This window comes from Antechinus flavipes, chromosome 3, assembly GCF_016432865.1.
Source record: "Antechinus flavipes isolate AdamAnt ecotype Samford, QLD, Australia chromosome 3, AdamAnt_v2, whole genome shotgun sequence".
NCBI lineage: Eukaryota > Metazoa > Chordata > Mammalia > Dasyuromorphia > Dasyuridae > Antechinus > Antechinus flavipes.
In genome coordinates, this window is record NC_067400.1 from 380,313,650 (window position 1) to 380,325,071 (window position 11,422).

At 44.2% G+C, this 11,422-nt stretch overlaps 1 protein-coding gene across 1 annotated transcript; it reads right to left on the reverse strand.

Annotated features, from left to right (window-relative positions):
- Positions 1-1,164: 1,164 nt before the first annotated feature.
- On the reverse strand, positions 1,165-7,203 carry BSX (brain specific homeobox). The gene is made up of 3 exons (XM_051991216.1): positions 6,699-7,203; positions 4,314-4,510; positions 1,165-2,923 (listed from the first exon to the last, which is right to left on the reverse strand). Exons 1-3 carry the CDS (start codon positions 6,958-6,960, stop codon positions 2,681-2,683), a joined length of 702 nt encoding a protein of 233 aa, XP_051847176.1. The 5' UTR covers positions 6,961-7,203; the 3' UTR covers positions 1,165-2,680.
- Positions 7,204-11,422: the final 4,219 nt, after the last annotated feature.

Sequence of the window (11,422 nt, forward strand, 5' to 3'; positions counted from 1 at the left end):
TAGCTACAACTCTGGAACCTTGCTAAAAATAACAAGGGCAGAAGAAAGAGAAAATTGTCCCCATATTTGGATGTCTGTATTTTCTGTGTGATTCAAGGACCTAAACAAAGTCGTGCTACTTGTTTTCTCAATTGCACAGCATTTCCACTCACTTCACAATCTTTTCCCAAATCACATTTAGTTGCTGTATTTTCTGGATCTAGGAGCCCTTAAGATGTCTTTCCTGCATCCACAGTTATCAACCTATGGGTATTATCTACTTTCCCTCCAAGGATCCCAGGAAAACTCTCAGTCTCTGATTGATTAAATCTTCCAGAGTAAAGTCTTTTGTCCTATGTTATTGTTCACACCCCAGCACTTTAAATCCTGCCTTGAAATTAACAATCTTAATAGCTAGGGATGAGAAGGATGGGAAGGGGGATTTTGATGCACAACTTCAATGGTCCCACCTAGAAATAAAGCAAATTACAGAGTTGAATCAATCATCTAATAATGAAGGCAAGGAGCTATCTCAGTGTTATTGGGAAGTATCACGGTACAATTGAAAGACTAATAACAATAGTAAGTCTCACTTACAATGCGTAGTCTTAGATAAGTAATGTAACCTTTCTGTGCTTTCTTACTCATTTGTAAAATGAGGTGGTTCAGTTAGATAGCCTCTAAGATTCCTTATTTCCTAGAGCTATGATCCAAATGCACTAAAAGCCTCAGTTTCCTCCGTGTAAATAATCTCGAGGATTAGAAGATAAAAGTCTTTTGAAGACAGGCACTCTTTGCACCCCTCTTCCCCCCGAGCACTTCTTACAGAGCCTGGCATGTAGTAGGCAGTTAAATGCTTGATTGATTGAGAAGAAAACTAGATCAAAGCGGTTTGAAACTGCAAACTCTATTCAAAATAAGTCTTCCTTTTCCAAATGAGTCATATTGTTCGCCTACCCTGCCCCTAAGATCTCTGGCTCATAATTCCAATTTAAGGAGATAGACATTAGAAGACTGAGGGTGACACTTTGAGATCTATAATGTGTGTGTGTGTGTGTGTGTGTGTGTGTGTGTGTACATACACACACATATAAAAAAAAAACAATTATTTATAAATTGTTATTCTTTAAGGAAAAAAAAATTCCTAATGCCAAAGAATCCACTGTCACGTCAGAGCTGGAAGGCTAAAAATGGTTGGTTTCGGCGGTATCTCATATCTATAGATGAAACGGTTAAAAATTCGCAAGTAAGGGAAATGGACTTTACCACTGAGGTGGAGAGAGCCACGAGAAGTTACATTTATCCTAGACTGGGTGCGGGAAGTTGCCTAAAGAAGGCAGTGTGGGCTACGAGTTGGGGAGAAGCGCAGAGATGCGCGGATGGGACATTTTAGTAGGTCTCGGTAACAAATGACTCCAGGAGCCTGTCGCTGGTTCCCAGCGATCCCGCTGAGCCCTTTATTTTCCTAAACAGACTGAAAACCTCACGAGAGAAAAGGCGACGTTCGACCGAGCTCCGTACCAGGCAGGAGAGAGGAGACCCAAATAGACAGTGATTCTCTCCCTCCCGCACTCCAATATTGCCGGAAGAAGTGCAAATCCGAAGAGAGGAAATGAGTTCCTTTCTGTCCTCAAGCACAATTCTCTAATCCTAAAGACGTGAATTAAAAGGCGACGTTGCAACCGGAGGAAGGATTTCAATATACAGAGATCTCTCCTTAAAAAAAAAAAAATAATAATAATAATAATAATACTAAATGGCCCAGGGAGAATGTGTCCGTTCCGCCTTTCAAAGAGAGCTAATCGGAGCCTGAAGCCGAAACGCTTCAAGTACTCTCTTCTCTCCCAACGGCTATTCGACAGTTGGGGATTTGAGTTTGACTAGCTGTCCTGCTCAGGGCGGATGGGGATAAGGTGGCAAAGTAGTTGTGGTTGTGTAGGAGCTATTGGCCGAGTAATAACTCCACAGAAAAGACGTTAGGCTGGGGAACAGTAGTACCCAGAAACTAGAAAAAGAATCCCCTCCGCCTTTTTCAAGGGATGTCGCGAGAGGCCCCAAGCTGGGAGCCAGTCTGGAGGATAGATTCTTGATCTTTGATCTCTGATCCTGGAGAGGGTAGCTCTAGCAAGAGTTGTCCGTTGCTTTTTCTTAACCCTGATTCACTTCTTTGCAATCGAATCTAGGAAGAAAGGGCCGAGGTTGCTGGAAACAGAACAGCCATACCTGAGCAAAGGAGGCAGGACTGAGAAGGGTTCTGAAGCTCAGGCTAGAAGGAATCCCTCTCTCCCCAACCAGTTTCGAGTATCTTCTGGACAGGCCTCTTTTGATCCCCACGGAAGCGGCTGTAGTGTCAACATACCCTTAGTCCTTTCCTCAGCCCTTAACTAGAACTAGCCGGTAAAGGAGAACATTGGCCAGGAAGAGGTGCGGAGACCAGGAGATCTGTGGGGAAGGAAACTTGAAATCTTGTATAGGACTAGGGGCCGAACTCGCTCTCTGAAGGGTCGATGGGAATTGTAATTATAGAAGAGGGGGTTGTTTGTCGTTCAAAGTAGCAGGAAAAAAGCAGCCCTATCCCTAATCGGTCTCTTAGTCTCCATCAAACCCAGGAGTCTGTGTTCTCTCTTCAAAAGAGACACCCAATGGGTTGGCTTCCCTTCCCCGGTCCCTGTCTTTACCGTTTGCCCACGGACGCAATAACTCAGAGTAGATGCGGCCCGGGTCCCAGCTCCCCCTCGTCCCCGATGTCCACTTCGTCCTCTGGCTCAGTGAGAACGAAGGGGCCAGCTACGGGCGGCCCACCCCGGGGCTCAACCGGCACCGCCTCGGAGGTGTGTGGGCTGCGCTGGGGGCTCTCCTGGCCGCCGGGTGCCTTAGGCTCGTCTTGGCTTTTCCGCAGCTGTTTTTTGTGCTTCATCCTCCGATTCTGGAACCACGTCTTCACCTTTCCCGAGTGAAAGAAATAAAACCCGTAGTTACTCATTCCGATAGGTAATCACGATTACAAATACCTAAAATTCGAAACAGCCAAGTACACATTTCGCTAAGTATGTGATAACCTAGACTCGGTTTAGTGACTGAGCAAAAATTGTAAAAATCAGACTAGAAATGAGGAATAATGAGGAATAAAACATCGTGACTATTAAAATTAATAACCCTAAAATAATGATGGTGGTGGTGGTGGTGATGATGATTAGTGCTAATAATCATTAGCTATTGCTACAAGCGACCGATAAATTCCGGACCTTCCCAAACACTTCCTGATTTACGTTTGGTGCAGAATGGAGATTTGTTAAGAAATAACAAAGTTCAATATTCACTGAGCCACTGCCCTCAACCCTAGGGGTTGAGACAGGGCAGACTCATAGTTTCAAAATGACTTGCATCCCAAAGCACAGTTTTAGAGAGAGGGCCAGGAAAGGAAATGTACCAGAAGTAGTTAAGAAATGTAAAAAAACTGAGAGTGGAGATGAGCATGCCGAAGGCTTTCGAAGCACTACATATATGAGCCAAAAGCGACATTGAACAGCTAGTCCATAGCTTTCATTTTACAGAGGAATAAACGGCATTCTCAACTTCTTTTGCAAGTAACTCATATGAAACCTTAGTTTCCAAGGAGACTTACATATCTTGATTCTCACAATAAATGTGATAGCATTAGTGCAAGTGTTATTATTCTAATTTTTACAAAGAAACATGAGAAATGAGGGGACACACAGTGTCTTCCAACTCAGGTTCTATAACTATCCCAAACCGGAGCTCATTTATTATTGCTGAATTCCTCAAAAACATTTCCTCTGGGGAGTTAGTAAGAAATTCTGTACCCAGGAGAAAATTGATAGAAAATTGAAGACAGGAATAAGATGGGTGGAAAGCACATTTATTAAGTCAACGATGTAGTAGTGTTAGCACTGGGTTCAATTTCCAGTTCTTGTAGCTACTGTGTGACCTTGGGAAAGTCACTGTTTGGACGGGATTAAATGTAGAACAGAGATTCCTAATTGACTTTTGGCGGTACCATAGACCATTAAGTCGTTCCCTTGCAGAGAAAGCTTGGGTGAAAAGCAGGTATAGAAAGAAAAGATAGAACTTGCTGGGAGACAGACAACTTAATTACAACTTTGGGCATGCTACTTATCGTTTCTGAGTTCCCTCTTCCTCATCTGCAAAATGGAAATGATAGCTTAAGTGACTACTTCACAGGGTTTCGGGGAGAGAAGTACTTTGTAAAGCTTAAGGCGAGCTATTATTCTGAGTCAGGAAGGGCACAGAGTTATCAGAACCGCTAAGAGTGGAGGAACAAGAAGTTACCGCTCCGCTGCTTCCTTCCCTACCTGAGTCTCCGACAGGCTGAGCGCCGTGGCCAATTCTACCCGCTCTGGGGTGGACAAATATCGTTGGATCTCGAACCTCTTCTCGAGGCCCGAGAGCTGAGAGTCGGAGAAGACGGTGCGAGCTTTACGGCGGCGGCAGTGCTTCCCCGGAAGATCGGTGTGAGGGGGATGCGGGAACAAAGCAGAGACAGGTACCCCTGACGAGGAGGGAAGGAGATCGGGTGTGGGAGAGAGGTCCCAGTCACTGAGAAGCAACCCCAGCCCCAGAACCTTCCCATAACCCCGCGACGGCGAACCCTGTGCCTATGTCTCCTCTCCTAAGCTTCGGTTTCCATTTGGGGAGCGAAGCCCGAGAACCCCTAGGGTGGAAAGGACAAGATGCCAGTGTAAAAAAGGCTTGGACATCTTTTGAATGAACTCTATGTAAAGTAGTAGCAGAAGTAGTAGAAAACGAAAACAGCTCCTTAGACGTTCAAAGAATCCTGTATTTATGGAGACTTCAAAGGAAAATTCGAAAGAGATGGGGAAGATCTCTTTTCTGGTATTCCATAGCCTCCCTGTTCTTTCTCTGAAGGTCCTGATCCGTCAGTTACTTAAGCCCCGTTTTCCCCTTAAAAGCAACTTCCCTCGGGGACTCCCCCGGATCTAATCCTTTGAAGAAATCAAGATAGGATCAATAGCATCTTTCCTCGTTCATCTTTTTCCTAATCTAGCGGCCTTCATCTTGAGGAAGGCTGCCCATCTTTCTCACCTTAAAATGGAGAGGAGAGGAGCGAAACAAAATCAAAGTAAAAAGTACTTATTGTCCAGATCAGTTCTTGACTGAGCAACACTAGACCTTTCCCGCCTGGCACGTTAGTTCCCTGGTTTATTTCAGGGGCGCCAGAGGACAGAGGATTGAACTGATATGCCTGAACCGTTCTCTGATCTCAGCCAGAGGCTAGCTCAGCTTCCTGTCCTGACTTCCTTAGCCAAATCATCCGTCCGTCTTCAAGAAACACTATTTTCCCGCAGAAAGATAGAACAAGTCTGGGGGCGGCGGTGGAAAATTTAGATCTATTCTTCGGGAAGGTGGGCAATGGAACAGAAATTGTGACCTTGATTAAGACTGGGAAGAAAATCGGGGTTTGTTTGGAGACAGCGTCAACGCGAGTCTTGCGAATTCGATTCCAAATGTTTCGATTTCCTGTGGAAATAAGTCAAAACTCCGACGTCCAAGCATCAACTACATTTTCGGGAAGTAAGTCCATTCCAGCTTTGGTCCCAGTCCTGGTCCCCGTCTCTGGTGTACTTACTTTGAAATCTCTCATTTTTGCTTCCCATTCCCAACCCTTCTCACCATTTCCATCACTCATTTCCCTCAGGCTTTCAGGCAGAGTTCTCGAGTTAGAATTAGCTATTGGACTCTAGAAAATATCCAGAGTGGGGTGCAATAGAGTTGGGGAAAGGATTTCTGAAAGGATTTATCCTTAACGTGAGAGTTATGTGTCTTATGCTTACCCTGACCCCTTTTATTTCCCTTGCCTTTTTTTCCATTTGGGCACAGGCCTGACAATGATTCCTTGCCAGCGATCCTTAGGGCTGAAATAACTTTGGACCCCCAGTTCAGAAGATGCACGGAACTGAGAGGAAGGCAGTGTGCCTAGCCTGTGACTGTAAATGAGATGTAGCAACTTTTGGGAGGGTTGAAGGAGGAAATGTATCCCTCTACCTTTTTCTTCTCTAGCCGTTTTCGGCATCGGTCTCGGGGCCAATCTGCCAATCTTCAAAAGCTTCTGAATTTTTTTTTGAAGCCCAGGCTCAATTGGCAAGGACTGGATCGAGCATCCAATCCTCAGGAGCCTCATCCTCTACTGCAAAAGTCCCACAGGATAACGGAAAGGGTAATCAGAGATAGAGACAATGATTCAAAGGCATCTGCTTCTGGATTCCCGAACCCCTGGCATCGTGAAATCTTGTAGGCACGTCGGAAAAATAAGATACAACCAAAGTCTTTTTTTTTTGGGGGGGGGGGAATCGAACCACCGCTATCATCCTCAAAGGGCCAGTCTTAATAATACTTAATAGCCTCCTGGTGCATTGTGACCACGGTTCTTTGAGCCTTGAGACTCCTAAGTAACGACTTGTAAAGAACATTAGGTATATCTCTAATTTTAGATTCTTCAGGTGTGCCCCTCACTCATCGATCCAATACATCCATCCGACTTCCGTTCTTATTCGGGAGAGATGCTACCAAGGGAACGAGGAGCATGAACCCCGAGATTTCCCCTCCCAGGCTAATCGCCCAAGGAAGTAGGAGAGAGAACGATCTTTTCCCTCTCTTCTTTTTACCCTCCTTGCCCTCCTCCCTCCCTTCGCGTGTCCCCATAAGTACCTGCCACTTACCCGAGGTAGTAAGGAAATAAGGGTGGTGGTGGTCGCCTTTGTGGAGCGGATGATGCGGGTGAGGAGCCAGAAGGGTCGGCGTGGGCATGAGGGGGTAACCATAGTCTAACAGTGGGACGCGGGAGGCCAGGGAACTGGCGAAGTGGTCAGGAGCTACCTCCCGCAGCGGCTTGGGCTTGTGCAGCAAGATATCCTCAATAAAAAAGGATGTGGGCCTCTGGGAAGACACTGGATGGAGAGGGGAGGTGAAGTTGAGGTTCATTTTGAAAGAAAGTGGGGTAAAACCAAGATAGGGTGAGGGCGGGGGAGGAGTGGGGATAGACAGCGTCTAGTTATCCGGGGGGTCGTGGGGAGCTACCCTCTCAGTATTCAATTTCCCTCTTCTCTCTCCTCTGGCCTGGGCAACCCCCAACGCTAGAGAGGCTAGGAGAGAACTCCAAGGTGGGCTGAGTCTCTGTGGCTGGAGAGTTGGCTGCTTGCAGAGGGGAGAAAAGAAGAGCCAATAGCGAAGCTGCAATCCTCGGTGGGGAGGGGAAGCTGGAAAAGGAGGGGGGAAGCTTGTAGCCGGCGCAATCCTAGTAATTTAAGGTAGGCTGGCTGGGCCGGGTGGGGCGCTGTCCCAAGTGCTGAAAGTCTCCCCTCTCTGACTCGTGTACAAAGAAGGAAGCCCAAATAGTATTTTGCGAGGTTTTGTATACTTCAGTCTCTGCCCCAAACCCCTGACTCTTCTCTTTTGAAATAATTTTTAAATGAAGCCTTTAAAAAGTCGGGAATATACTCTCAGGGACAATGGCAATAGGGATGAAAGGGTGATTTCCTCCAGGGACTTTAGCCCAGGCTTAAATCACCTGTGGGGATGATAGCAAAGGGGAAAGGGGTAATATAAGGAGAACGGGACTTCATCATTTGAAATGGAGGGCTGAACGATTAGCTGGATCTGTAAGGTAAATAATTATAATGATAATGTTAACACTTTATTTATCTCAATTATCTGGTAAGAATTGTGTGGGGGTATTTTAAATCTAAATTATCAGGATAATCTATGCCGTGTGAATCCTCCCAGCCCTACTTCCTGGCCCCATCCATTTCCATTCTACTCTCCTTTCCAACGCTTCCCCTGCCACATTTAATCTTTGTGTTATTTCCACTATCTAGCCCCTTCACTTCCCACTCAGTCTCCAAATCGTATCCTATCAAGGTTCTTTCCTCTTCTTCCTTTTCCACCCACTCGCTTTTCATTTCCTCCCTTGTCCTCTTGTAATCTTTTGTCTTTTATGTTTATCTTTTTCTAATCTGTCCCATTTATTTCCCTGGAGTCGATCTGCTAAAATTAAGGTGATAGTCTACAGCACAGCAGGGGTAATTTCGGCTCGCATCTCCGAAAATTGCTCTAATTATTGATGTTAAACTCAGGGAAATTAAAAGAAGCCACTTCTCTTCCATCTCCCGATTTTTAAGCTCTAATTTGTTGAAATCTAGTCGTCATCACAATTCCAATCACTACTGCTAATAGTAAAAGTGTTTTAATAGAGACTGAGTCCTCACAACCCATGCTATTAGATAATTAGAGGAGGTGTTAGAAAGCCAAGTGCTAATCCTTGGGCGCACGGGTAGGATTTCCATCTGATCTAGCAGGTAGAACAAATTAATTACCAGAATCAATTAGACCTCAAACTACAGTTCTCCAGGAAGTGGGAGCCTCGTATTCCATACGGATGAGCTGGTAAATGGTAAATAGATGGAGAGGGGGAAGGGAGGAGGCAATGCTTGAAAGGACTAGATTCTGGCAAGTAAGAGTCTTAATGAAAGCGGGAACGTGTTGTCCTAGAGTTCATAAAGTGATTTTTTAAAAGTCTCAAATATTAGACTTGGCGAACTCAAGGACTCGCAGCCGTTGGAAGGAAGTAATGCATAGAGGCATTATGTTTTCGGTGTGGTCGATAGACACTCTTCAGTGTCCAAACATCTGTGGAGAACAAGGAAGCCAGAGACACAGTGCAGTGCAGTCCAAGGGTGTAACTGTATCCTTCTTTCTTATTAGCTGTAAGAACTTTTCCCTACTGTGAGCTTTGATATGCTAATAGGTTAAAATAGGATGAAACTCTTACGCAGCCGAAGCTGCTTTAACCTGCTGTTCTTTGAACAAAGGACTACCATCAGTGGACTCATTACATTTGATTCTATTTTGATTAAGTACCTACTATGTGCCTACTGATTGTAGGAGGTGTTGAGAGCAAAAATTAATATTCTTAGCCACTAGCTTAATGGAACATCTCTATCTACTCTCTTCAAGTAACTGAGGGTTTCTTGACAAGAGCTATGGGTATACCCTAAACTGCCCACCGAGTACATGTACAAGTATACTGAATCCAATCCCCAAGTCTGTTCTAGCCATGCTCTAGCCAGATGCCTGTTCATGCCAGATGTTCTAGCCTGTGCCTGGGATCAAGTATTACTCCTGATAGTCTAATGGGAACAGCTAATGTTCTAGATACTAATGGCTCTTTCAAGGGGAAAGGGGGGACAGTTATAACTAACCAGTTATAAAAAACCCAGGTAAGTAGATCTGTGGGAAGCATTTGTATAGAGGCTCTTTGTAAACAGTACTGAACAGGATAAGAAGACTGATGTTCGAATTCTGGCTTTACCACTTAATAGCTAGTTGATCTTAGGTAAGTAATTTAACCTTTCTGTTTTCATCTGTAAAATGGGAATCTACTTCTCAGGTTTTTGTGAGAAAAGCATATTGTGGACCTCACATTTCACAATTCTTCAAAGTTTTCAAAGTATTCACCTCACAACATTCTAGGGTATATCTAATATAATGGCAGACCTTACAGTTTTACAATTTAAGTCAAAATCCCAGGTCAAGTTCCACATTGGAAGAGAGCATACAAGTCATCTAGACCAACTCTTACCTGACCAAAAATCCCATCTATAACATTTAATAAATGGTCATCCTAGCCCTGGCTGGATACCTCTAATTATTAAGAGGTTTTTCCTCATAAATGTGAGGAAATGTGAAACTTCTAATCATTTTACTCCTAGTAGTCTACTTGGTTCATAGCAAATGCTTAATAAATATTGTTGACTGGCTGACTGACTGGCAAGTAGTTGCAGTGACTCTTTGCAACATACATCCTGCCCTCACATCCACTTTAGTCAGATTATCTCCTAGGCTAGGAAAAAGCAAGTGTGGAAATGGGAGTGGGAGAGTTAGGGAACTTTTAGGACCTTATCCAATCCTGAAAGTTCTCAATACTATGTTTGGCTCTCTTCTTTCAGAGTCAATGATTTATCCTCAATTTGTATATCCAAATTTAGAAATCTGGAGATACCTAGTAAGGGGAGGAGAGGTGAAGGGGAGGGTAGAAGGGAAATTATGCTGTTGTTGCCTGGCCCAAATCCCCTTCTAGTCTAGGAAACTAGAAGAAACTCAAGAGGAGCTTTCTTATAAAATTAGTTGGTTTGACTCGATCAGAGACACACAAAAAGAAGAGAGGTCCAGTCCTTGCAGAAAAGAACATTTGCTTCCCTTCTGTTTTTCCTTCCATGGGATGTGGGTAATATGAGGCAGAGGCTGAGAGGACTAGTGAACACTGGGAGTTGCCAACTCTTTCTAGCTTGTCCTGCTCTGGATCCTGGAATATAGAAAGAAAAGAGCTGAGAGCTGGGAAGAAGCAGAGCTGGAGACCAAGCAGTGAAGAACACTGACTAGAGACTGGTGACCCAGACTGGGATTCTGGAAGTGGGTCACAGACCTCCCCATATTCCAGCTTCTGGGCACACCTCTCAGAGACATCTTTACATGTGTGGAACTCAACATTTTCGATAAAAGAAACTCTCTATGCAGGAGCACGAGAAAGGGAGAAGCCTTTGAGGACTGCAAGCCAAATTTGGGTGCAAATCTGAATCTTGCCCAAGCTGGGTACCAAGAACAATGTATCAAATCTCTCTGAGAGTTGGTTTTCTTGACTTTTAAATGGAGTTAAGAATAAAATGCTTTACAAGATTGTGTTAATTAAATGAAATTTTTCATCATAAAGCAGTATTGAAAATTCAATAGTTAATCTCCTCTGTGGTTTTCCAGTCATGTGGCAGCTTCATCCTAAGTTCCAGGGTCTGGGCTGTACCCATGCTAACACAGCTCTGTTTAACCCTGTCCCTCTTTGCACAGTCTCACTTAAATCAAATTAATGTGCAAGTCAAAACAGCAACCTCATGGTGGCCTTAGTCCTCTTCCTGAGTGAAAGGCAATCAACAACAGCTCTGAAGCAACCCAGCTCAGCTCCAATGACTTTGAGGGCACTTTATCCATTGGCATTTGAGCTTCACAGCAAATCTGTAAAGCCAGAGAATAGCTCACAAGGGAGAAGTCTCCCTATCTAATGTTTGAGATGGCCTCACAGATAATAGGAAAAATAGTACCAACACCTGAAGTCTGTCACTGTTTCTGTTCAAATAGTTATTTAAGCTTTGAGGTTAACAAAAAAAATTATACAGACATCATCTTATTTGATTTGTTGTGATAATCCAGTGAAGCATCTTGTCAGCAAGGAAACTGAAACTCAGAGAGTTTAAGTGATTTGCCCAAAGTTGCACAGTTACAAGGTAGCATAGCCAGATCTGAAAACCAAGACTTTTGACTTCACATTCACCAATTTTTGATTTCATACTCTGCCCCAACACTTAACCAAGATTGAAAAAGTTCAGTTATTTCAAAC

Bases quoted from the DNA above. Each gene is read 5' to 3' on its own strand.
- BSX (XM_051991216.1), bottom strand. From the start codon at position 6,960: ATGAACCTCAACTTCACCTCCCCTCTCCATCCAGTGTCTTCCCAGAGG. The intron at 4,511-6,698 runs GTAAGTGGCAGG...CCTCCTCGTCAG, and splicing joins TTATTTCCTTACTACCTCGG to GGGTACCTGTCTCTGCTTTG. The intron at 2,924-4,313 runs GTAGGGAAGGAA...CACTCGGGAAAG, and splicing joins TCAGCCTGTCGGAGACTCAG to GTGAAGACGTGGTTCCAGAA.